Source organism: Mustela lutreola, chromosome 7 (assembly GCF_030435805.1).
Source record: "Mustela lutreola isolate mMusLut2 chromosome 7, mMusLut2.pri, whole genome shotgun sequence".
NCBI classification, from domain to species: Eukaryota; Metazoa; Chordata; class Mammalia; order Carnivora; family Mustelidae; genus Mustela; species Mustela lutreola.
Genome location: NC_081296.1, coordinates 33895723 through 33922974, shown reverse-complemented (window position 1 = coordinate 33922974; position 27252 = coordinate 33895723). Strand labels below are relative to the sequence as shown.

Genomic DNA, 27252 nt, shown 5'->3' with positions numbered 1-27252 from the left:
CAGACCTTGCTGTGAGTGGAGGATAATGCTGCCCTGCTGAGTGTTCTGGCCATAGCCAGGCTGGCTTCAAACATCCCCCAGCGGAGGTGAGGACATTTAGTCCATTTATATTCAGAGTAATTATTTATAGCTATGTATTTAGTACCTTGTTTTTACTTGTTTTGTCATTGTTTTTGGAGATTTTTTCTGTTCCTTTCTAGTGTTCCTTTCTAGTCTTTGTTGCTTTTTTGTCTTTCCTTCCGAACTCACAGAATCTCTCTTAATATTTCGTTCAGGGCTAGATTAGTGGTCATGAACTCTTTCAGTTTTTGTTTTCTGGGAAACTTTTTCTTCTCCTTCTATTCTGAAGGCTAGCCTAGCTGGATAGAGTATTCCTGGCTGCAGATTTTTCCCACTCAGCACATTGAATTTATCATGTCAGTCCCTTCTGGTTTGCCACATTTCCACAAAGAGATTTGCTGCTAACCTTATGGGGTCTTCCTTGTAAGTTAGGGACTTCCTTTGTCTTGCTGTTTTTAGGATTTTTTTTCTTTATCACTATATTTTGCAAATTTAACTATAATATGACTGGTGTTGGCTTGCTTTTGATTTTGATGCAGCTCCTCTGGTTTTTAAAGCCAACAGTTACGGAGATTAGTCCTCCCTATGTGAGCTTCCTGGTGCAAGGTCCTATTTCTTTGCCCTCTTTGGACAGACAGCTCCCTCCTCTTGTGGGCAGCCTCCCTCTGCCTTTCTGATCTTCCTAATATTTCAGATATAGCTTCTTCTCTGGAGTTTATTCTTCCAGGATTCAGATCGCTCTCCATGTTACTGACTTGGACATAGATGCTATCTTGGAGATGAGATGGGGGTAAGCTAAGGGTCCTCCTCCAGCACCTTCCCAAGCTCCTGAGGCCATCAGATATCACTGATATTTCTCATGGTTTTCTTTTTAAACATTACAATTTATTATCAAGCAAAAACCTCACCCTGAATCCTAGCATTTAAATACACATTGTGGTGCTTTAAGGAGTAATAGGGAAGAGGAAAGTATATGTAAGTTGTTGATCAAAATATGCCCCCTTTCAAGTGGGATTATGGTTGTAAGTGGGGTTGTAGGCTTGGGCACAGGATGGGCACTTAGCGGAGCTTCCAACCTGGTCATTGTTGTGTTTGGTAATTGTTTAGTCCCATACATTCTATTTTTGAGTTCTAGGACCACCCATACATTCTGATTGTCCAGAAGGACTCACAGACTCAGTCAGTTATACTCACAGCTGTAGTCCTTATTGCAGAAGGATGCAAAGCAGGACCAGTAAGGGAAAAAAGACACATCAGATGGTGGTCGAACCAGGGACAGGCTACCAACATTGTCCCTTATGGGAATTGCATGGTTCATGCAGTTTTTCTGCCTGGAGAATAGGAGCCCTCTCAATTGCTCAGATCCAAGGCTTTCACTAGGGCTGGGTACATAGGCACATGCTTCCTGCCTTGACTGTTCACAGCTACTAAAAACTCCAGAACTCCCAGAAGGAAAGGAGCCCCCATAAATTACTATTTATACATCCAGCCTATACAAGTTGTAGCATGGTTAAATGTCCCAGTAGTAGAAAACAACCTTATCAGTTGATAACATTTTACAGGCTAAATTCCCAGGAATTGGAAGCAGGGCTTCTGAGGATACTCAAGAGCTGAGCATCCAGGCCTGCTCTGCTGATTCTTCAGAATCAGCTTTTTGATGTGGTTTTTGGTGTATGTAGAGGAAATATTTAAGACAATGATAAAGGGGGCAGGGGAGGATTCAGGGAACCTAAATGAAGAGGAGGTTGATATACTTAAATCCAAGTGGTAAAATATTGATAACAATGGATTGTGATAACTCATAATGTAAGACCTAGAACAACAACTAACACATCTGGGTGAATAGATCCTCTTGAAATTACTATAGATCATTCACAGTGGAATTCTAGAAATGTTTAAGTGACCCAGAAGAAGTCAGGAAGAATGAAGCCGACCCTACTTAATTATCTATCAATAATTACATTATGTATAATTACTAAATATAAATGTACTAAATGTAAGTGATCTAAATACAGTTAAAATACTGAAGTTTGGCAGAGTGAATTCAAAAAACATGATTGAACAAGAAATGCAGTTCGAATAAATTATATTGGTGGGTTGAAAGCAAAAGGATGGATAAAAATACATCATGCAAACATTAATTAGGAGAAAGGAGTGACTATATTAATATAACATAAAGTAGATTTTGAAGTAAAGATAGTCGGAAACCCAAGAGGGACATTATATTATAGGGTCCAGCTACCAAGAAAATATGGCAATCCTAAATGTTTGTGTACCAAGCAACAGAACTTCAAAATACTTGAAGCAAGTACTGACATAAGTGAAAGGAGCAATGAGCAAGTCCACAATTATAGTTGGGGAATTCAACATTCTTAGTCATCAATAAAGTCAGTAGACAGAAAATCAGCAACAATAAAGAACTTTAGGTGTTTACAGCATCAACCAAAAGGATATTATTGACATGTCTAGAACACTCCACCCAACAACAGCAAAACGTACATTGTTTTCAAGTGCCCAGGGAGCATTCCCCCACATAGACCATATTCTGGGCCATAAAACAAACCTCAAGGAAATTTTAAAAGAGTTGAAGTCATACAGAGTGTGTTCTCTGACCATAGTGGATTTAATTAGAAGTCAGTAATAATAAGATGACAGGATAATCTCCAAAGGCTTGGAAACTACTGCATTTCTGTATGATCCATGGGTCAAGAGGAAGTCTCAAGGGAAATTTTTAAAAAAGACACCTAAGGAAATGAAATCTAAATCTATCAGAATTTGTGGGATGCAGCTGAATAAGTGCCCATAGGGAAACACACAGCACTGAATACTTGTTAGGCATCCTCCTGCTGAGTGTGCACCATGTCCTTAGATAAGCTTGGAGGCGCCCTCCTACCGGAGACCACCCTGATTGCCTTTGTCACCTGCTCGCCTTGTGGGAGCCTCTGTCTCCAGCTCCATGTGTGTCCCTGAGAAGACAGTTTCCACTGCTCTGTTGTACTCTGTCCTCTGGAGACTGGGCACAGCTCTGAGGAGGTAGCAGTGAGGATGTGCTTGTCTCTCTTTCCAGGATCTCAAAATGGCTTCTGTAGAACTGGCAGTTTGATAAATCTTTGAAATTGGTTTTCTTTCTGTTTTAACAAGCTTGCTAGTCATGTCTTTATGTTGAAGACGTAAATACCAGTAAGGGGGAGTCTAACAAATTCCCTGGTGTTCTCCTCCTTAAGGGTATGTATAGTGACTGGATCTTGGGTGCAGCAGTTCTTCATCTTATGGGCACAGTAAGCATATGGAGAACACTGGAGACTTCATGAAACACTTACATTCTTTATCCCCCAGGCTTTGAACTTGGCGTACTCTAGCATTTATGGCAGCTACCGGAACTTCGTGGGGCCTCCTCACTTCCAGGTCATCTGCCGGCTGCTCGGCTACCAGGGTATTGCCGTGGTCATGGAGGAGCTACTGAAGGTGGTGAAGAGCCTGGTACGTTTCCTTCCATGGACTTCCTTTACATGGTGAAGGGTTCTGCACCCAAATGTCCTGTGAGGAGGGGAATAAAGGATTCAAACACTCCACTGAGCAGTTCTTGGATATCAGTTGGGTGTCCTGCAGTTCAACTCAATTTTAGCACTGTCTACCTGGAGGTGGCATCAGATCGCACAGTTAAAGGGCTTTTACCCACACTGCCCCACGCCCACCCTCATTCAATCTCTTAATATAATTTGTCACCTGTGCCTCTGACCCACTGGCTATAAATCCGAGGTTTCTGCAGCCCCCTTCTTGGGTTCAGTTAACTGCTAGGGCAGCTCACAAACTCAGGAGACCAGTTTACTCACTAGATTACCAGTTTATTACAAAGCATACAAATCAACAGTCAGGTGAAGACCTACATAGCTAGAGGTCCCGAATAAGGAACTTTTGTCCTCGTGCAGTTTGGGTACCCTCAAGGTGACTTTTGGAACTGTTCTGGTTCCCCAACTTGTAAGCTCTCCAAACCCCACCCTATTAGGTTTTTAAGGGAGTTTCACTACATAGGCAGGACTGATTAAATCATTGGCCTTTGGTGACTGAATGAACCTCTAGCCCCTTCCCCATCCCCAGAGGTCTAGGGGTGGGATTAAAAGTCCCAAATCTTACCATGGGGTTGGTTCTTCTGGCAACCAGCCCCCATGGGTAGGTGCTTTCCAACGGTCACCTCATTAACATAACAAGAGACACCTTTAAGAAGCTCTTTTAGGATAATTTGAAGGGTTTTAGGAGCTCTATGCTAGGAACAGGTAAGACCATATATGAAGCTTTTATTACAAAAAAAAAAAAAAAAAACAGCATCTCACACAGCCTTGAATTCACTGGGGTGGAAAAGCCCGGTCCATTTTAAGTAATTCATAGAAAAAGCTAAGTGCCCAAATAGACATTTCCTTATAAGAAAATGTGGCCTTGGGACGCCTGGGTGGCTCAGTTGGTTAAGCGGCTGCCTTCGGCTCAGGTCATGATCTCAGTGTCCTGGGATCGAGTCCCACATCGGGCTCCTTGCTCGGCAGGGAGCCTGCTTCTCCCTCTGCCTCTGCGCCTGCCTCTCTGTCTGCCTGTGCTCGCTCGCTCTCTCTCCCTCTATCCCTGACAAATAAATAAATAAAACCTTAAAAAAAAAAAAAAAAAAAGAAGAAGAAAATGTGGCCTTTATATGAAGAAGTAGCCTTCCCTACCCCCTTACAGGGTATATGCCCCTTTCCTGGGTGCCAGGGATTAAACTGTGAATAAAGGGTTAGACATTCATCTTTGTAACTTGAGGTCAGAAGTTATGTTTACAAGTCTTTTACTTAAGTCTTTTTGGAAAGAGAGTGAGAAAATGATGTTTGTAGACTACATAGATTTAGTTTTCTATGTATTATTTCTGTTAACTGAGAACTTCATAAAATCTTAATCTTTAATCTTTTTCCATTATTTTAGTCATTTTTTAAAAGATTTTATTTATTTATTTGAGAAAGACATGAGCAGGGGGAAGGTCAAAGGGAAAGGGAGAAGCAGACTCCTGCTGAGCAGGGAGCCCAGAGCAGGACTTGATCCCGGGACCCCAAGATCCTGAGCCAAAGGCAGATGCTTAACTGACTGAGCCACCCAGGTGCCCCTATTTTAATTGTCTTTCTGTGGTTGAGCCCATTTCTTTAAGATTCTTCAGGTCTTTTCCATACTTAAAGCTGAATTTTTGGCCACATAGATAAAACTGGCAATCCTCAAGGAGATGATATGATTATTAACAATGTAAAGCAGAAGTTGACAGAATTCTCAGAAGTTGACAAAATATACGATCATTTTGGATCAAAAATCAATTAGAATATATAAAAGTCGGGTCTTTTGACACAGCCATGACTACATGACCCACTCAGTCTCTAGAGCCTTTGCCCCAAAACACATAACTTGGAAGCTGTTAGGCGCATGAGGTGACAAAGTCCAGTGTTGGAGCTGCACCAAATCGAGCAGAAGAATACAGGAACCACCCCATGAGGATGTTGCTTCCCCAGAGCCACTGTGCTCACCAAAGTTGGAGTCCCTTGCCTTCCCACTGTCACAGCTCACACCATTTGCCTCCTGAAAGGGGAATTGTGTTTTATTTTTTTAAGATTTTATTTATTTATTTGATAGAGATCACAAGTAGGCAGAGAGGCAGGCAGAGAGAGAGGAGGAAGCAGGCTCCATGCTGAGCAGAGAGCCCGATGTGGGGCTCTATCTCAGGACCCTGGGATCATAACCTGAGCCAAAGGCAGAGGCCCCAACCTACTGAGTCACCCAGGTACGCCCTGGGGAATCGTGTTTTAGAACATGCATTTAGTTAGTCTTGTTAAGTCACCCTGGTGGCAGTTGTTTTCGTTCTGTGGATAGGATTTCCTTTCCCAGCCAACGTGATTTTCGGTCCTGCTCATTGCTGTGTGTTTTACAAACAGACTCCTTTTTACAAGCCCCATGCACCACTCACAACCTCTGGGACAATGATGTCAGCCTCTCTCTCCTGCAGCTGCAAGGCACAATCCTGCAGTACGTGAAGACACTGATGGAGGTGATGCCCAAGATCTGCCGCCTGCCCCGGCATGAGTATGGCTCTCCTGGTGAGTGTGGCACCTCCATGGGGGCGCAGCATGGAGGGAACAGCATGAGAGGTCAAACCCCAATGTAGGAAATCAAGTCGAAATTTACTGGTAAGGATAGGATCTGCTTTGCCTGGGTGGGAGGAAGCCAGGAATCTAATCAAAGTCTGATTAATCAGTTTCCAGTAGAAGAAACAAACCAGCCTTCCATCAGGGAGCAGGTGTGCTGGAATTACCACATTTGAGGGAGGAAGCTGGTAGTGGGGAGGCAGCACCCTTGGTCAGCTACATGATGGGGCTCTGAACACTGGGAGACCTTGACTCCTGGACAGCACCGGGACCTTGAAGATCACCAACCAGAGAGGGGCAGGAAACTCATCTGCTGGGTCAACTGCCCTGGTTGTCCTTGCAAAATGGCAGTTGGGACCAGGCATGTTGGCCTGAGGAGTTTGAAACCTGTTAAGTCTCTAACTTTGTTCTTCTTTGAGTTGTTTTGGCTATTCTATGTCTTCTGCATGACTACATAAATTCTGGGGTCAGTTTGTGGATTTTTCACTGGGTCGTCATTTGAATGTATAGATCAAAATTAAGGAATATTCACTTTCTCTCCAGCTTTTATGCCTGGTCTTGCTGTGCCCTTTACAATGTGCAGGATCTCTAGAACAGTGAAGAAAATGTGTTGTCTTGCTCTGGAGCTCAGGGAAAAAGTATGCAGGTTTTACCACTGAGTATGACATTAGTTGCAGGTTTTTTATAGATGCCGTGTATCAGATTAAGTATGTTCCCTTCTGTGCCTGTGAGGGGATACTGAATTTTTCAAAGCCCTTTCTGTTTCTGCTGGAGATGTGGTCTTTTTCCTTTATTTTTGTAATGTGGTGCTTCCTCCGAAGATACAGAGTTGATAGAGATGGAGGCTTTGGAGCCAAGGCCCAAGGCCTCGGTGATGGACAAACAAGAAAGATGTCGGGGTCAGGGGACATGTGGCCATCTTCATAGCAGGCACAGTGGCAGTGTCTGAGGATGTTTCATGGCCAGCACGAGTGCTCCTAGTTGTAGACCGCAGACTGTGCCTCCAACCCCCTCAGTCTCTCTACTCACTCTCTGATACCACAGGCATCCTAGAGTTCTTCCACCACCAGCTGAAGGACATTGTTGAGTATGCGGAGCTGAAGACAGTGTGCTTCCAAAACCTGCGGGAAGTGGGCAATGCTGTCCTCTTCTGCCTGCTCATCGAGCAAAGCCTGGTGAGTGCTCAGCCCAGCCAAACCCCAGGCCACGCAGAGTCATTCCCCACAGGTGCCTAAAAAAGGCATTTTTCTAGAGGCCAGATTTATTAGGGTTATTTAATGAGGGTAAAGCACCATTCTTTTTTTGTGTGTGACTATTTAGATTTTAATTTGAATTTGTTTCCTATAACTAAAAAACAAAAATGCAAGATAATTCATCATTTAAGAATGTTTTACTATGTGAGCCCTGTGGAATGTTTTATTATATACTATTTGCTCCAGCTAAAAAACATGTGATGTATAGCTCTAACTAAAGTCTTACTCACTGACAGGACGCGTTTCCTTACCATATTCTTCAAGAGTATATTGTATCTTCATATATCTTTGCTCTGCTCTGAAAGTTCAGAGTATCAGTATCAGCTTGCCAAATGTATTGAAGAAGCATATTGGCATTTCAGTGTTAATTGGTTATTGTCTTTAGACCTATTTGGGAAAATCTTCTGCTGTGTTGCTTCTTAACACACTCTCCTTTCTTCAGAGCCCTGGGAACTTGACGTGGACGGGGTCATGTTTTGCAGTGACTGGGACCATGGTGCCCATATGCCTATCAGGGTATGGCATTCAGACTGCCATGTTTCTAGGGGCCAAGCTACTGGATTGGCCACTTTACATCTAATTACAAAAATACAGATATAGATATAGATATAGATATATAGATATATGTTGTCAGGTAGTCCAAGGCTGGATGTGGATACCTCTGGGAGCTCATGGCCTCCCATCGGGACCTGTATCTTTTGGCTTTCCCCTCTGTTGCTGTGATCCTGGGTAGACCCTTTCCACATGGTAACAATGAGAGGGCACCCTAGGCCATCTGCAAGTCAGCATGGACTCTGAGTGAACAGCCCCTCATGTTCCACGCTCTCCGACAGCAGGAGTGACAGCATGAGGTGGAGGACCCACCAAAGTCACAGGGTGGGCTGAGCAGCCCTGCAAAGAGCAGGCAGGCTGGCTGTGGGGCCAGCAAGCAGCTGACATCCAGGCCAGCCTTGCTCCAGGAACATTAGGGAGAACTGAATCTTCTATTGCACTATCTGTGAATTTTTTTTAAAAAGATTTATTTATTTTAGAGAGAGAGCACATATGACTAGGGGGAGGGGCAGAAAGAGAGAGAGAGAAGCAGACTCCCTGCTGAGAGCAGAGTCCAACACAGGGCTCAGTCCCATGGTTCTGAGATCATGACCTGAGCCAAAACTAAATTGGAGGCTTAACCAACTGAGCCTGCCAGGTGCCCCAATATTTGTGAATTCTTAACAACCAGAAAAGTTAGGAAGAGTTGCTTTATTTATTTATTTTTTTTAGATGTTATTTATTTATTTGAGAGGGGAGGAGTAGGGCATGATCAGGGTGGAAGGGCAGAGGGAGAGGGAGAAGCAGATTCACGGAGCAGGGATCCTGATGTGGGGCTTGATCCCAGGATCGTGACCTGAGCTGAAGCTAGACACTTAACTGACTGAGCCACCCAAGCACCCCATGAAGAATTACTTTAAATCATAATCTCTTATCATGAATTTTAAATATTTATTATAGGAAAATTCCCTTAATGTACTGACTTTTCCTGAACATGCAACATAAAGTGAAATTTTCTTGTCCATATGTGTCTAAGTCTAAAGGTGCCTTTTAGTCCCTGGTTTTGGGTTATGGCGGGAAGCCCCAAGTTTTACTGAGGGAGGACTGGCTTATGGAATTCACTTAATGACAGGGAACCATAGAAGGCTGGTTTTTCCTCTGGTTTAGCTGTGCTTTTAGGAAATAAACTATCAAAAGCTTTTCTTCACCTACAAAATAGAAGATGTCAAGGATCCTTGTATGGACATAAAAGAATCATAGAACCATAGAGGTTCAATGCTGGAAGGGCAGAACTTCTCTCTCATCAGCTCAGAGGAACAGTGTACACCCATTGTCAGGTCAACAATTGGACACTCCTTGGCTTTAGGGTGGAGTGTGATGCTGTATTAGAAACTTAGAAAAAGAGGGATCTTGAACCAGTGTGATCCTTGCTCTCTGGTTCCTTGAATTATGCCTGTTACACATCTCTCAAGAAAAGCAAATCCCTTGTGAGAGTCGTGTAGTACTCTTAAAGACCTCACCACCATTCAGTGGGAATTGGTCTCATCAGTGAAGGGATCCTCTAGGCCTTGGGGGCCTGGTGAGTATTGGGTCTCTAGCACACAGATCCCCCTCATCTTCTCCCTTCTGGAACCAGGCTTGTGTCTTAAGTGAATACTCTTGTGCCTGGCTCCTTTGAGTGGTAAGGACAGTACTGGGCACCTAGGAAAAATGTTATAAAATGTTACAAATTTTTTGGGACACTTGGGTGGCTCAGTTGGCTAAGCTGCTGCCTTCGGCTCAGGTCATGATTCCAGGGTCCTGGGATCAAGTCCCGCATCAGGCTTCTTGCTCAGCAGGGAGCCTGCTTCTCTCTCCGCCTCTGCCTGCCTCTCTGCCTGCTTGTGTGCTCTCACTCTCTCTCTGTCTCTGACAAAGAAATAAATTAACAAAATCTTTTTTATTTTTTAAAAAATATTTTATTTATTTATTTGATAGACAGAGATCACAAGTAGGCAGAGAGAGAGGAGGAAGCAGGCTCCCTGTCAAGCAGAGAGCCGGATGTGGGACTCGATCCCAGGACCCTGAGATCATGACCTGAGCCAAAGGCAGAGGCTCAACCCACTGAGCCACCCAGGCGCCCAACAAAATCTTTTTTAAAAAATGTTATAAATTTGTCAGTTGATTTGAGAGCAAACTTTGGCTTATGAGTGTGTGAATATTTCTGAAACTGAATGAAAAGAGCATCATCTACATCCGAGTTGAGTGCAGCAGATTCCAGGGCCCATGCCTGAGGCATAGTGAGCATCATGTATTACTCTCTTATGGAAGCAGTGGCCCTGCTTCAAAGGAATGCCTGTCACCACCCCGGCTCACGCCCTCTGCTCACTGTCACCCCTTCACTTCTCCTTTCTCTGGATTCCCTTGTCCATGCATCTTGTGCAAGTGGTGAGAAGCCAAACTTTCTGTGTTGGGCAGCAGACCTGGCCCCAGATTGGAATTCTGTGGTGTTGCTTTTGTCCTTTTGGAAGTAGGAGGTGCTATTTCCTGTAGACCCATCAGTGTGAAACTCCCCAAGGTTGAAGACGGCATGGCTATTCTCACTCCATCTCATGTGGTTATGCCCAAATCCCATCAAACCCAAGTACAGTTTTGAAGACTCCAGACATTGATCTGTTCTTGGTGCTTATTTTGGACTCTCTGAGGAAGGTGGTAGTATGTTTTGGTATTTGTGTGGGTTCCCACTATTATGACTGGAGATAATCGGGGTAAATCAGACTGTCACGTTAGAAAAGTGTGGTAACTGTGACCCAGCTGCCAGGGCAGCAAGCATGTGCCGGCCCACGGGCCTGACCATGCTATTGCGCAGTAGTGGCCCCAGCCAGTGCCAGGATTGGATTCAGTAGCCAAAAATGTTGATCTTACCAAATCCGTGCATTGTGTGGATACATTTAACTTTCTGAAGAAATTTGTTTAATTTTGCTTTTCAAATTCTGCTCCCTACAAACCTAGCCTGGTATAAAAAAGTACACACACACACACACAGGAACATTATGCAGCCAACAAAAAGAATGAAATCTTGCCATTTGCAATGACATGGATGGAACTAGAGGGTATTATACTGAGCAAAATAAGTCAGTCAGAGAAAGACAAATATCAGATGATTTCACTCATATGTGGAGTTTAAGGGACAAAAGAGATAAGGGAAGGGAAGGAAAAATAAGATAAGAACAAGAGGGAGGCAAACCCATAAGAGACTTTTAACTCGAGGAAGCAAACAGGGTTGCTGGAAAGGAGGTGGGGGAATTGGGTAACTGGGTGATGGACATTAAGGAGGGCACTTGATGTAATGAGCACGGGTGTTATATGCAACTGCTGAATCACTAAATTCTACCCCTGAAACGAGTAATACACTGTATGTCCCCTAAATTGGATTTATTTATTTGTTTTTAAGATGTTATTAGACAGAAAGTGAGAGAACAAGTAGAGGAGGGGCAGAGGGAGAGAGAGAGGGAAAAGCAGACTCCCTGTTGAGCGGGGAGCCTGATGCAGGGCTCAATCCCAGGACCCCAGGATCATGACCTGAGCCAAAGGCAGACGCTTAACCAACTGAGCCACCCAGGCATCCCTAACTAAATGGGATTTAAATTTAAAAACTTCTAAAAACCAAAAATAACCTAGCCCAGAAAGTTTGATAATGTAGTTGGGGTTTTTTGTTTGTTTGTTTGGGTTTTAGGGTTGGTTTGTTTGTTTTTAGTTTATGTATGTGTGTGTTTAATAAACTTTTTATTTTAGTATAGTGTCAATTGCTTGTTTTAAATGCTGGTTTTTGTAACTATTCTCAATTTTTCTGGTTTGGTTTGGGGGCAAAAATTTGAGCTCATTGGTAACAGAACCAAGAAGCAGCACAGCTGGATGCACCCTTCCCCACTTGAGTGGTTTTGCTGGCCTGTAGGCTCCTTGAACTGCCTGCAGAGCTCTCTTGTGTGCTCTGCCCCAGCATTCCTGCTTGGCAGCTGTCATTCCTTAACCAAGTCTCCCACCTGCCATCCATTCGCCTGACCAATTTCTGGCAGTCAGTCACCCACCTTTCACACTCTGTTGGTGCAGGCCAGCATTCATTCCTCTCCATGTTGCTTTTTTCACTCAACAGTAAATACATCCTGGAGATCATTGTACATTAGGAAGTGGTGACATTCCTTATCCTTTTTGTAGCTGCATAGAATTCCATTGATATCGCCCTCTAATGTGTTTGCATGACACAGAATCATCATCTCATCTTGTCCCCTTTTTTAGCTTGTTCCTCTCTCCTCCCCCAACATCGTCCTCACCTAGAATAGAAGGCCCAGGGGAACAGGACCTGGGTACACTGGTCTAGAGGTAGCTTCTACTACATATATTCTGCATGGGGGGAGTTCATGCTTTGCTGCTGGCCTCAGGAACAGAGACATGGTACGGAGGGACACATCTCCTTCTGGAGGTGGAACAAGGGGCAGCCGCACTAGATTTATGTTTTGTGACAATAGGAGCCTCACTTGGTAAGTACAAAAAGTCTTCTCTTCCCCTTCTTGGTCTTAGCTTTGCCATCATTCAGGGAAATTTTCAGAAGGAAAAATACCATCATTTGATATATGTCTTGACTTTCTGAAAACAGTTTCTTTGTTTAGAAATTTGTCTTATTGGGGTGCCTCGGTGGCTCAGTGGGTTAAAGCCTCTGCCTTCAGCTCAGGTCATGATCCCAGGATCCTGGGATCGAGCCCTGCATTGGGCTCTCTGCTTGGTGGGGAGCCTGCTTCACCCCCTCTCTCTCTGCCTGTCTCTGCCTACTTGTCTCTGTCCGTCAAATGAATAAATAAAATCTTTAAAAAAAAAAAAAAGAAATTTGTCTTATTACTGTGGGATTATAAGATTTCAGGATGGCTATAGAGTAGGAGGCGTGAGAGAACTCATTCATATCTTCTACCAGCCCCATGGGGAACACACCAGTCTTCAGAGCCCTTCTCTATAGTTTAAGAGCCTCTGAGTCTGCAAAATACCCTGTTCTTGACTACATTTGGGTTTTTGATAAGTTTTTAGGAGTTCTGTAACCCCTGTGATATCAGAGGTAAACTTGCCCTTTACACAGCGATATTCTGCAGGGTTTTTATTACCAAGTCTTTAGAGGTGTTGTGATCCAAAAGCAGGTTCAGAGTGACTGCTCAGTACTTCGTTTGTGTACAAAGGTGATGCTGCCTTGCCTTCTGCGTCTAGTGCTGTTCACAGAGGAATTACCCTTCCTCCTGTCTATGTAGTAGTATATTGTTGTAAACTGTTATAACTAAGTTACAAACTTCTTAAGAGGCTAGTAGCAAATTAGCAGATCAGGGCTGCCAGACTGGTAAATCCTGGAAAACAAAGGCCATTGTTTTCAGTATTCAACACTGGTTTTTACTCATGTCTATATTTAAATTAATTAAAAGTAAATACAATTTAAATTCAGTTATTCAGGTATACTAGTCATATGTGGCTGGTAACATTTCAGTGTATAACACAAACAGAAAACATTTCCATCATCCCAGAGAATTCTACTGCATGGTGCCACTTAGAGTATTTGTTTTACACTAAATGGCAAATAGAGATCTTGTTTTCAGCACAACTTATCTGTCTTTGGATGAGGTAAATGTCCTAATGCAGTCCTCTTCTTTTGGTCTAGTCTTTAGAAGAAGTGTGTGACCTCTTGCACGCAGCCCCATTTCAGAACATCCTGCCGAGAGTCCACGTGAAAGGTAAGTCTGTGTATCTCTTACCAGGGAGTGCAGACTAACCTTTGTAGTGGTGACACTTAGTCCTTGTGACCAGAGAACTTAGTGCCAGTTTTGTTTGAGTTTCAGTGCCTGTTCCATCATAACTGGAGGTAATTGGTAAGCAACATGGTTAGATTAATATTGAATAATTGAAGTATTAAAGGCTGAAAAGATATGTCTTGGATGTGCTTCAGAATAGCTACTATCCTGTTGTTTCATAATGGTTGAGTATCTATGAAACAAGAATGTCATAAGTTGATACTCATGCAGCGGATGGGTACAGAGGGTTTTGTACTATTCTCTTATTTTGATTACATTTGGAATTTTTATGTTTCAAAAAATGAATATTGTACAGAAAGTCAGTCTTATCGTTTTGAATTAAAATAAGCCAATTCTGTAATGTTCAGAGAGAATCTCTATATATAATGTTAACTTAAGAAATCTTTCATTTGTTTCTTTGACAAAATTAAACTTCAGCAATCGTTCTTCATGCAAAAAATTAAAATAAAAATGCAGAAATTAAAATATTTTTTCCACTGCAGAGGGAGAGAGACTTGATGCCAAAATGAAAAGACTGGAATCAAAGTATGCACCACTGCATCTTGTCCCTCTGATTGAAAGACTGGGAACCCCTCAGGTAATGCATACTGTGACAGCTGTCACTGCTGCAAGTTTGTTGTCCACATCAGGCCTGGGGCTGAAGCTTCAGATTACAGGCTCTGGGTGACCCTCCCTGGAAGGCATCATGAAGTTCGGTGGGCCTTCTTGGGCCTCAGTGTCTCCAGTGGAGTTCATAACAAGACCTTGTCACAGGGTGGTTGGGAATTTTGAATGCACTAACATGTACAAAGGGCTTAGAATATTATCTGGCACAGAAGACGTACACAATAGATGTTACTTGTTTTTGTTGTCTATCTCTTCATGAAGAAGACTTTTTCATAGTTTTTTTTTTTTAAGATTGTTTTTATTTATTTATTTGACAGACAGAGATCACAAGTAGGTAGAGAGGCAGGCAGAGAGGAAAGGGGAAGCAGGCTCCCTGCTGAGCAGATAGCCCAATGCAGAGCTCGATCCCAGGACCCTGGGATCATGACCCAAGCCGAAGGCAGAAGCTATAACCCACTGAGCCACCCCGGCACCCCCACAGTTTTTTAATAACAGAAAAAAGTGGGAGTCTCATACAGGAGGCAAGATATCAGGGTACAGGTCCATGATTTTATATCAAATTAAGCTAAATCAGGGTTTCTCAGATGCAGTACTGTCCTCAGTTTGGACCAGTTATTTTTTATTGTGGGGATTTTCCTATGAATTGTAGGGTGATTAGCCGTGTCTTTGGTACAGCAGCCTTATGGAGACATAACTTAGAAGCAGCAGTTTGAAAAACCGCCTGGGGCAAATGAAAGGGAGAGTAGTTTACTTATTTCAGAACTGTCATGCAAAACAGAAATCCTTGAGAGACTTCTCCAGGAACAAAGGAGCAGCAGGTGCCATGTCCATCCCCTGCCCCCCAGCATAAACACATGGCCTTCTGCAATAGCCAGCACCATGCTGACACTCAACTACCTCACTTGCTAACACTGCTGCCCCACTCCCCTGTGCTATGCTACAACAGATCTGCACCCTTTAGACAAATATGCCTCACTCCTGTCTCAGGAAGAACCATCCTGCAGAGGATTGGTGCTGCACAAACTTTGCTAACACCACCATACCATGGTCCCCCACTGCTCACCATTGCAGCTCTGCCCCTCAGTACACCTTGGCCAGAGCTCATCTGGGGGGTGCCACAGCCTGGCAGTATGCAAGCGCCTTAACAGGGGCCAGCACCACTTCCAAGTGACTCTTACCCTGCAGAGAGAAAAAGATAACCACACACATCAGTCAGACAGAGGGCCCAGCAGTGGGTTGGGGCAGATAACTGGTCTGTCTGCAAGCTCTGCCCACCAACAAAAGTTCAGGGGACAACACAGGGAAAGTTTGGTGCTACTGCATCTCTGGCAAACGCCTAGTCTGACTCAATTCAATCTGTAGGTGGTGCGAGACTAGCCCACTAACAACACAGGGTCCAAGTACTTCCCATAACAGACAGAGAGAGCCACTGAAGACAATTAGACTGAAGGAAAAAGCAGCTCTGCCACAACAGCAGGACATACACAACACATAGAGGAGATACCCCTGAAGTGCTAGATTCTGGTGAACAGGGAACACTGCATAGCAGAGACCTTCTTCATAAGGCCACTACTTTCAAGAGCAGGAGACATAGCTGAATTTCCCAGCACTTAGAAACAGACACAGAGAGTTAAAGAAAATGAAGAGAGAGAGGAATATGTCCCAAATGAAAGAATAGGGGGGAAAAAACCCACGAGAGACCTAAGCAAATGGAGATCAGTAATGTACCTGATAGAGAATTTAAAGTAACCTTATAAAGATACTCATTGGGTTTAAAAAAAGAGTGGAACACATCAATGAGACCCTTAACAACAACAAAGAGAACTGATCAGAGATAAAGAACACAATAAATAAAATTAAAAATACACTAGCTGGAATAAATAGAAGGTTAGAAGAGCAGAAGAACATACCAGTGAGCTGCAGGACAGAGAAATATAAAATAGTCAAGCTGAGCAGGTGAGAGAAATAAAATTATGCAGAATGAGATTTGATGTAGGGAACACAGCAACATGATCAAGTATAACAACATTTGTATTATTAGGGATCCCAGAAGAAGGGAGAGAAGGGGGGCAGAAAATTTATTTGAAGAAATAATAGATGAAAACTTCCCAAATCTGGGAAAGGAAAGAGAAGTCCAGATCCAGGAGTCACGGAGAGCCACCAACGAAATCTACCCAAGGATGTCCACACCAAGACACATAGTAATTAAAATGGCAAAAAGTAGTGATAGAGAATTTTAAAAGCAGAAAGCGAAAACTGTTATGTACAAGGGAAACCAAATGAAACTATCAGGATTCTTCAGCAGAAATTTCGAAGAACAGAAAGGAGTGGGATGATCTATAGATTCATCATACTGAAAGGAAAAAATCAGCCAAGAATACCCTGTTCATAAGGCTATCATTCAGAATAGAAGGAGAGAATAAAAGTTTCTCACAAAAACACAAGTTAAAGGAATTTATGACCACTAAACCAGCCCTACTAGAAATGTTAAAGGGGATTCTTTGAGTAGGAAGGAAAAACCATAATTAAGACTAAGAAAAATTGGAAGCACAAAAACAATAAAAATAAACATATCCATAAAAGTCCCAGGACATACAAAATAAAAGAATGTCAAGTATGATACCATATACCTAAAATATGGGGGGAAGAAGTAAAAAATGGGTTCAAACTGAAGCGAACATCATCTTAATATAGATTGCAATATGCAGAAGATGTTAAATACAAACCTAATGTTAACCCCAAATCAAAAACCAGTATCACACAGGCAAAAAAATAAACAGAAATGAATCAAAGTAAATTTCTAAAGAAAGCTGGCAAACTGAGAGAAGAGAGCAAGAGAAGAAAGATACAGAGATAAACTACAAAAACAACCACAAGACAAGTACCAAATTGGCAATAAATACACATATATGAATAATTACTTTGAATGTAAATGTATAAAGTCTCCAATCAAAAGATATAGGGTGATAAAAATCTTAAAAAAAAAAAAAATTTGTAAACCACGTCGGGCTCTCTGCTCAGCAGGGAGCCTGCTCCCCCCCCCTTTCTGCCTGCCCCTCTGCCTACTTGTGATCTCTGTCTGTCAAATAAATAAATAAATATATATTTTTTTAGATTTATAAAAAGATATAGGGCGATGGAATGGATTAAAAAAAAAAAAAAAGACCCATCTATGTGCTGCCTACAAGAGACTCATTTCAGACCTAAAGACACATGTAGATTGAAAGTGAGGGCATGGAGAAACATTTATCCTGCAAATGGATGTGAGGGTAAAGCCAGGGTAGCAATACTTGTAGTGGACAAAACAGACTTTAAAACAATTCTGTCACAAGATATAGAAAGGCACTGTATAAATCATAAAAAGAACAATCCAACAAGAAGATAAAACAATTGTAAATACTTATGCCCCTAATATGAAAGCACCCAAATACATAAAGGAGTTAATAACAAACATAAAGTGAGTAACTGGCAATAATACAATAATATTAGGGGAATTTAACACCCCACTTATCAGTGGACGTCAAACAAAATCAACAAGGAAGCAGTGGCTTTGAATAACACACTAAAGTATATAACATATATTCAGAACATCCCTCCTAAAACAGCAGCATACACACTCAAGTGCACACAAAACATCCTCCAGAATAGATCACATATTAGCCCACAAAACAAGTCTTAACAAATTATAAAAGATTGAAGTCATGCCATACATCTTTTCTGACCACAACACTATGAAACTAGAAGTCAGCCACAGGAGAAAATCTGGAAAGATCACAAATAACATGCTACTAAACAATAAATAGGTCAAACAAGAAATCAAAAAGGAAATAAAAAATTACATGGTAACAAATGAAAATGAAAACAATAGTTCAAAGTCTTAGGGATGCAACAAGGGTGGTTCTAAGAAGGAAGTTTATAGCAATGTAGGCTTACCTCAAGAAGCAAAAACAGTCCCAGACAACCTAACCTTACATCTAAAGGAGCTAGTGAAAGAACAGCTATCAAAACCCAAAACCAGCAGAAGAAAGGAAGGAATGAATATTAGAGCAGAAATAAATGAGATAGAATCTAAAATATATATAATGTAATAAATCTGAAACCAGGAGCTTGTTCCTTGAAAAAATCAAAATTGATAAGCCTTTAGCCTTTCATTTTAAAACCATTCATTTTCAAAAAAGAAGAGAGGGAATACTCAAATAAATATTAGAAATGAAAGGGGCTCCTGGGTGGCTCAGTGGGTTAAAGCCTCTCCCTTTAGCTCAGGTCATGATCCCAGGGTGCTGGGATCAGGCTCTCTGCTCAGCAGGGAGCCTGCTTCCTCCTCTCTCTCTGCCTGCCTCTCTACCTACTTGTGATCTCTGTCTGTCAAATAAATAAATAAAATCTTTTTTAAAAATGAGAAAAGAGAAATCACAACCAATACCACAGAAAGACAGTTATAAGAGAATATTATGAAAAATTATATTCCAGGAGTGCCTGGGTGGCTCAGTGGGTTAAAGCCTCTGCCTTCGGCTCAGGTCATGATCCCAGGGTCCTGGGGTCGAGCCCCTCATCGGGCTCTCTGCTCAAGCAGGGAGCCTGCTTCCTCCTCTCTCTCTCTCTGCCTGCCTCTCTGCCTACTTGTGATCTCTGTCAAATAAATAAATAAAATCTTAAAAAAAAAATCTTTAAAAAAAAATTATATTCCAACAAATGGACAACCTTGAAGAAATAGATAAATTGCTAGAAATATTTAACTTCCCAAACCTGAAGCAGAAAGAAACAAAATTTGAACAGACCAATTACCAGCAATGAAATTGAATCAGTAATCACAAACCCAACAAACAGAAGTCCAAGAACAGACAACTTTACAGGTAAATTTTACCAAACTCTGTTCTTCTCAAACTATTCCAAAAAACAGGAAAAGAAAGGAAACTTCCAAATTTATTGCATGAGGATAGCATCACCCTGATACCAAAACTAGATAAAGATACCACCAAAAAAAAAAGGAACTACAGGCCAAGATCTCTGATGAATATAGATGCAAAAGTCCTCAACAAAATACTAGCAAACCAAATCCAACAAATACATTAGAAGTCATTCACAATCATGTGGGATTCATTCCTGGGATGAAAGAGTGTTTCAGTATCCACAGGTCAGTCAATGTGATACATCGATAAGAAAATTGGATAAAAACCATATGATCATTGGGATACCTTGGGTGGCTTAATCCATTAAGCATCGACTCTTGATTTCAGATCAGGTTATGATCTTAGGGTTGTGAGATCAAGCCCCATGTCAAGCTCCGTGTTTTTGTGGAGCCTGCTTAAGATTCTCTCTCCTTCCTCTGCCCTTCCCTGTGCCCCAGCCCCCCCCCCAAAAAAAAAGAAAAAGAAAAAACATGATTATTCGAATAGGTGCAGAAAAAGGATTTGATAAAGTACAACATCCATTCATGATAAAAACCTTCAAGAAAGTATGTTTAGAGGGAACATACTTCAATATAATACAGGTCTTACATGGAAAAACCCACAGTGAACATCATACTCAGTTGTAAAAAACAGACCTTTTCCCTTAAGGTTAGGAGTAAGATAGGATGTACACTCTGATCACTTTTATTCAACATAGTTACTGTCGGTTCTAGCCACAGCACTCAAAACAACAAAAAGAAAGGACATCCAGATTGGTAAGGAAGAAGTAAAACTTTCATTGTTTGCAGAGGACATGATAACTATATATATAAAACCCTGAAGACACCCACCAAAAAATGACTAGAACTGATAAAGGAATTCAGTATAGTCCCAGGATTCAAAATCAGTGTACAAAAATCCATTGCATTCTGTACACTAATGAAGCAGCAGAAAGAGAAATTTAGACAACAGTCCCATTTACAGTTGTATCAAAAATAGTAAGATATCTAGTAGTAAACTTAACCAAGGAGTTGAAAAAGCTGTACTCTGAGAACTATAAAATATTGCTGAAAGAAATTGAAGAAGATAACAAACAAATGGATAGGTATTTCATGCTCATGGATTGGGAGAATAAATATTGTTAAATTTCCTTTATCCAAAGCTACCTACAGATTTAATGCAATCCCTGTCAAAGTACCAAGAGCATTTTTCACAACTAGAACAAATAGTCCTAAAATTTGTATGGAACCACAAAAAACTCCCAAGAAGCCAAAGCAATCTTGAGAAAGCAAAACCAGGTTGGAGGTGTCACAGTTCTAGATTACAAGTTAGGCTGCAAAGCTGTACTAATCAAAAAGTATGGTACCAGCAGAAAAATGGTGGTCAGTGGAGCCGAATAGGAAGACGAGAAGCAATCCCACAATTATGTGGTGAACTAATCTTTGACAGAGGAGGAAAGAATATGAAATGGGAAAAAGTCTCTTCAACAAATGGTGTTGGGAAAACTTGATAACTACATGCAAACATAGAGACTTCACCGTGAGACCTCAATCCATAAAAATCCTAGAAGAGAATACAGTAATTTATCTAACGTTGCCCATAACAATATCTTTCTAGATATGTCTTTTGAAGCAAGGAAAACAAAACAGATAATCTGTTAGGACTTCATCAAAGTAAAAACTTCCATATAACAGAGGATACAACCAACAAAACCAAAAGACAACTGGTTAAATTGGAGGAGATATTTGCAAGTGACATCTGATAAAGGTTTATTCTTGAATATATATAACTTATACAACTCAACCCCAAAAAACAATCCAATTAAAAATGGGCAGAAGACATGAACATACATTTCTCTATAGAAGACATCCAGATAGACACTTGAAAAGATGCTCAACATCACTCCTCATCAGGGAAATGCAAATCAAAACTATAATCAGGTATCATCTCACACCTGTCAGAATGGCTAACAGCCCCAAACACAAGAAACAAGTGTTCCTATAGATGCCCAGGAAAAGGAACACTTTGCACTATTGGTGGGAATGCATACTGGTGGATCCACTCTGGAAGTTCCTTAATATGGAGGTTCCTTAATAAATTAAAAAGTAGGATTATCATATGATCCAGTAATTATACTACTGGATATTTACCCAAAGAATACAAAACACTAATTTGAAATGTTATATGCACCCCCGTGTTTATTGCAACATTATTTATATAAAAGGTAGATTATGGAAACAGCCCACATGCCCATTGATAAATGAATGGATAAAGAAAATGTGGTATATATGTGTTTACACACACACACACACACACACACACACACACACACACAATGGAATATTATTCAGTCATGAAAAATGAAATATTGCCATTTCCAACAATGTGGATTGTGCTCAAGCGTATAATGTTAAATGAAATAAGCCAGTCAGAAAGACAAATACCATATGATTTCACTCATGGAATTTAAGAAATAAAACAAATGAATACAGGAACAAAAAAAATTTTTTTAAAAAACCAGATTCCTTAACTACAACAAACAAATGGATGGTTACTGGATGGGGTGATGTGTGAAGTAAGTAAAGGGTATTAGGAGTATACTTGATGAGCACTGAGTAGTACATGGAATTTTTGGATCACTGTATTGTTCACCTGAAACGAATATAACACTATATGTTATCTATATTGGAATTAAAATTTAAGAAAAAATTTTGAAAAAAAAAAAAAAGAACATAATATCCCTGGCCTCTACCAACTAGATGCCACTCACCTGACCCCAAGCTATGATAACCAAAAAATGTCTCCACACCTTGCCACATGTCCTTTGGAGACAAAAGCACTCCCAGTTAAGAATAACTGTACTAGACAGTTCTCCTTGACTGAAATATATTTAAGCTACAAAGACCTTTATGTAATAGCTGATATATTTATGTTGTTGATGCTTATTTATAAAAATCCTCTTCTGCAAATTAAGATAGTTTTCCAGTAAGTCAGAAACAAATCTGGGTAGTTTGGTTTCAGCAGCCCTCCTACCCTGGCTCATAACGTTCTGTCCTTTGTGCAGCAAATTGCAATAGCAAGAGAGGGGGACTTGCTGACAAAGGAGCGTCTCTGCTGTGGCCTGTCTATGTTTGAAGTCATCCTGACTCGGATCCGGACCTTTCTGGATGACCCCATCTGGCGTGGGCCTCTGCCCAGCAATGGAGTCATGCATGTGGATGAGTGTGTTGAGTTTCACAGACTCTGGAGTGCCATGCAGTTTGTCTATTGTATTCCTGTGGGAACCCACGAGTTTACAGTCGAGTAAGTATGTGTTCAGTGGATGGGGAAGTGGGAGCAGGCTAACACAGAAGACTGCATTCCTCTGGAGGTTCACTAAAAGTTTGCTGAGCTGCTTTAAAGCCATTAAGTGGAAGTACTTACTTCATGCTCAGGAGGTGACTCAGGGTGTTCTCTGAACCCATGGAAACTTGGGCAAGTTGGGTATGCATTTTTCTAGGGGGAGGAGGCGAGGAGTTGTCCATAGCTTCCCAAAGTCATTCTTCTTTAAGAGTCCATGATCTTAAAAAATGGTTAAGAATGTGCCAGAGGAACCCAAAAGAGATGTTTATCAAAAAGAAAGACACATCTCCTGCTGCTCACCGTTCCCTTGCTGGCCTGTTGCAAGTAGATTCCTTGGTCATTGACCTCTGGACACAAACTTAGAGAAGAGTTTATTATTTTTTTTGTTGATTACCCATTGTACTTGTTCCTTCTTGTTTCTAGGCAGTGCTTTGGCGACGGGCTCCACTGGGCTGGCTGTATGATCATTGTACTTCTTGGGCAACAGCGGCGCTTTGCTGTCCTGGATTTCTGCTACCATCTACTTAAAGTCCAGAAACATGATGGCAAAGATGAGATTATAAAAAATGTGGTATGTGAAAGAGACTTATACCATTTGTGGAAGTTTCACAAAATAATCATACTTTGTACTTATTAAAAGGCCTTTTTACAGAATGCTTTTCATCCCGGTACATTAGAATGCTTTTCATCCCGGTACATAAGCTGACAACAACTGAAGCAGCTTTCTTTTCATTTCCAAAATGAATCTAAATATACTTGATAAGTAAAGCAGTCAGGCAGTTAAAGTGCTAATTTTTCCATTTTCTTTCTCTTTTTAGGGTACTTAGATCTGCTTCATATTATACAGCCTTATAGGATCTGCCTTTTCAGATTTTTGGCGTACCATTCCAGTTTCTTTTTTTGTGGCCAAAGGGTGTGTGGTTCTTGTTTGATTTGTTGGTTGGTTTGCTTGTTTTGGCTGCCTTTAGATCATTTTCTCTTTGGTCATTTTATGGATTCTTTGTAATTGAATTCTAAAAGTACTCCGCCATTATCTTTTCAAATATTTTAGTTTTTTCTCCCATTCTCTCTATTCTCCTCTTTTAGGACTGCAGTTACGTACTTGTTAGACATTCTTCTGGTTCCCTTACCCCTTACCATGTTAGTTTTTAAATTAGTTTCCTCATCCACAAAAGACTGCCAGAGACTTAGTGGTTTAAAATGACACCCATTCTCTCAGTTCTCAGTCAGAAATCTGGGCACAGCTTGACTCATATGGGTCCTTTATCATCTCAAGGCCAAAACTAATGTATCTGTAGGGCTGTGCTCCTTTCTGGAGCATCTAAGGATGAATTTGCTTCCAGGCTCATTCAGGTGGTTGGCTGGACACAGTCCCATGAAGTTGGAGGACTGAGGTCCCCATTTCCTTGCTGACCATTAGCCCACATCTCAAGTCCCTCCCTCGCTTTCCAGTCTTTCAACTATTCTTTCTGCCATATCTCCTGCCTCCACCTAGAGCAAGTTCTTTTCTCATTTTATTAGATTGGGGGCTCACCTGGAAAATCTAGGGTACTTTCCCCATTTTTAAAGTCTATAATCTTAACTACATTCTCAAAGTCTCTTTTGCCTTGGAAGGCAACATGTCTATAGGTTCTGGGGATTGGGGCGTGGATGTCTTTGAGGGGCCATTCTAATTCCCATATCTTCATTTTCTGATCTCTCTGGTCTGTTTCCAGAAAAGTGTATTATTTAGTTAACTGATTCACTTCAGCTCTACTGTTTTTAATTTTGGATGAATTTATATTTAAAAGTTTGATTTGGTTCTTCAAATCTTGGTGGTAATTGATAATTTTGTCTTCGATTAATTTTTTTTTTACAAATTTCATGTATATCTTGTAATTCTAGAATCTTTTTATTATTTTATTTATTTATTTGACATTTATTTATTTATTTATTTATTTGACAGGTGCCCCTGTAATTCTAGTATCTGAAGCCTCAAAGGTTATCTTAAACTGAAATGTTTTGTGTGCTGGGTTTATTTGCCAGCTCTTGTCCAGTTGAACTTAGATTGCTTTTCTTTTTTTTAAAATTTACATTATTTGAGGGAGAGGAAAATTCAAGCAGATTGCACGATGTTTGGAGCCTCGCGTGGGGCTCAGTCTCATGACTTTGAGATCACAACCGAAGCCAAAACCAAGAGTTAGACGCTCAACTGACTTCACCTCCCAGGCATCCCATGGATTGCTTTTCTCCCTAGATTTTTTTTTTTCCTCCCTGGATTTTTATTTGCTTCTCATCTCCACAGACTGTTAGCAAAATTGGAGTCACTTTAGAGGGGCCTAGCATTATTGGGAGTTTCTCGGTGTAATCCCACTTGCTTATACCTCAGGACATCTCATCCCATTGCCACTGGTGCCATCTGTCCCTTAGGAGGTCTTGGCTTCCGCTTTACCTCCTGCATAGACAAAACCTGCAATGCTTTTTAAAGTGTCCTCTTGTGTGTGTGTGTGTGTGTACATGAGTGTGTTATCCAATTCTGTTGTACTAGCAGTCTTTTTTTTTTTTTTTTTTTTAAAGATTTTATTTATTTATTTGTCAGAGAGAGAGTGAGCGAGAGCGAGCATAGGCAGACAGAGTGGAAGGCAGAGTCAGAGGGAGAAGCAGGCTCCCTGCGGAGGGAAAGGAGCCCGATGTGGGACTCGATCCCAGGACGCTGGGATCATGACCTGAGCCGAAGGCAGCTGCTTAACCAACTGAGCCACCCAGGCGTCCCTGTACTAGCAGTCTTATCAAAGTATCCTGTTGACAAGAACTGGAATCTAAGACTTATACTGGCATTTCTCCACTGACATTCTGTACATTCCCAGTTTTAAGTACACAGCAGGTTAATACCTATGTGTTGAATGAATAGGTCTATCAGTTGTACAGGTAATATAGTTAGTAGCATGAAACCAATGGAGATGTGCTTAAATTCAAAATGTATTCATTGTTCCAATAGGTACACTAGAGAGATAGATATGTGTGCTAGTTTGCTGTTATTTTTATGAGAAAATGTGAAAATCCTGCCATTTTGAAACATGAATAAATGTACATGTTTTGATAATAAAACATCCTAATTTTAATTGTTGCAGCCATTAAAGAAGATGGTAGAGAGAATTCGCAAGTTCCAGATTCTAAATGATGAAATAATTACTATCTTGGACAAGTACTTGAAGTCTGGTGATGGAGAAAGCACCCCCGTGGAGCATGTTCGCTGCTTTCAGCCACCTATCCACCAGTCCCTGGCCAGCAGCTGAGGACATGTACATCATGTTTTTGAAGAGACTCAGTACTGACTGCATTTAATAACTTTTAAGGGCATGTTTTCCTTTCCATAAACTATTTAGTGAAATTTTTAGGGACTATTTTTCCTTATCTCTGTGCCTGTTAAAGGGGGTACTTTTCAATTTAAAAGCTTAAATTTTATAAAATTGACTTATTTTTCTAGACTAAAATTGTATATGCCTTTGGTAATTAGAAAGTCTGAGAATATTGGCTGCTGATTGTTGCCATCATGTTCTTACAGAGTAATTTTCCATTTTTTCTATGGAATGTTCCAACAGCTAGCTATGTCAAATTGCTGCTGAGGTCATCCATTTATTCCTTAGCAAAGGATCGATAATGTTTGGGGAAAAATTTACAGACTTAAGAAACATACTACCAGCTCATTGTAATAAAATGCACTACCAATTAGAATTAAACTTAATTATTTAGCTTTTGTTCGGGGATTTTTCCTGATGGGTCTTTTATGAGTAACCTTTTCTAAGTCATTGTTCCCTTCCCTTTTTTGTGTCAGTGTTTCAGAAAATAGTGAACTTGATTCCTCTGCTTCTACTAAATCCAGTTGTGACAGAATCTAATTTGTAGGGTATGATTTAAAGGTTACAGAAATAAAGCTAATAAAACTTATTTGTGTTTATTCATTTAGTATTGTGACCCGGTGCCCTGGTTGGGGCAAGATACTTATCTGTACAGACCTGGCTCAGGAGATCTAGTCTAGGTCACCTACCACCTTGAAAGAAGGGACAAGATCATGATAGGGAGTAATTGCCTTATGGCTTTGGAAACAGAACACTAAAACCCATCATACAGCTACTGAAGATAAAGTCTGTGAACTACTCCATTGGACTCTTTAATCTTGACTTACTATGAAATAGAACTGTTCATTACCAAGTTACCTAAAAATGTTGCTTTAGGTAATGTGACTAACACTGGGACCAGCATTCTGCCACAGACTGAGGGTAGTATCTGCTCACCCTATACTGAAGTATAGACTATGAGGAATTATGATTAATGCTAAATTCTCCAAGACTCCATTATAAACCAAATTTAAACATTTTTTAAACATTAATGCAATTTCCAGTGCTATTAAGATGTTGAATTAAGGGGGCACCTGGGTGGCTCAGTGGGTTCAAGCCTCTGCCTTCAGCTCAGGTCATGATCCCAGGGTCCTGGGATCGAGCCCCACCCTGGGCTCTCTGCTCAGCGGGGAGCCTGCTTCCCCCTCTCTGCCTGCTCTCTGCCCACTTGTGATCTCTGTCTGCCACGTAAGCAAATAAAATCTTTTAAAAAAATTGTTTTT

General features: G+C 41.0%; 1 protein-coding gene across 2 annotated transcripts in view; it reads left to right on the top strand.

The window, feature by feature from the left end:
* Positions 1-26579, top strand: part of CYFIP1 (cytoplasmic FMR1 interacting protein 1) — a 120485-nt gene extending 93906 nt beyond the window's left edge. For both annotated transcript variants that reach the window (XM_059180261.1, XM_059180260.1), the window contains exons 24-31: positions 3397-3540; positions 6071-6161; positions 7254-7384; positions 13665-13737; positions 14298-14392; positions 22375-22613; positions 23076-23223; positions 25763-26579. In XM_059180261.1, the coding sequence (XP_059036244.1) occupies positions 3397-3540; positions 6071-6161; positions 7254-7384; positions 13665-13737; positions 14298-14392; positions 22375-22613; positions 23076-23223; positions 25763-25927 (1086 nt within the window). In that variant the 3' untranslated portion in view covers positions 25928-26579. The remainder of the gene's footprint in view (positions 1-3396; positions 3541-6070; positions 6162-7253; positions 7385-13664; positions 13738-14297; positions 14393-22374; positions 22614-23075; positions 23224-25762) is intronic.
* The last annotated feature ends 673 nt before the right edge of the window (positions 26580-27252 follow it).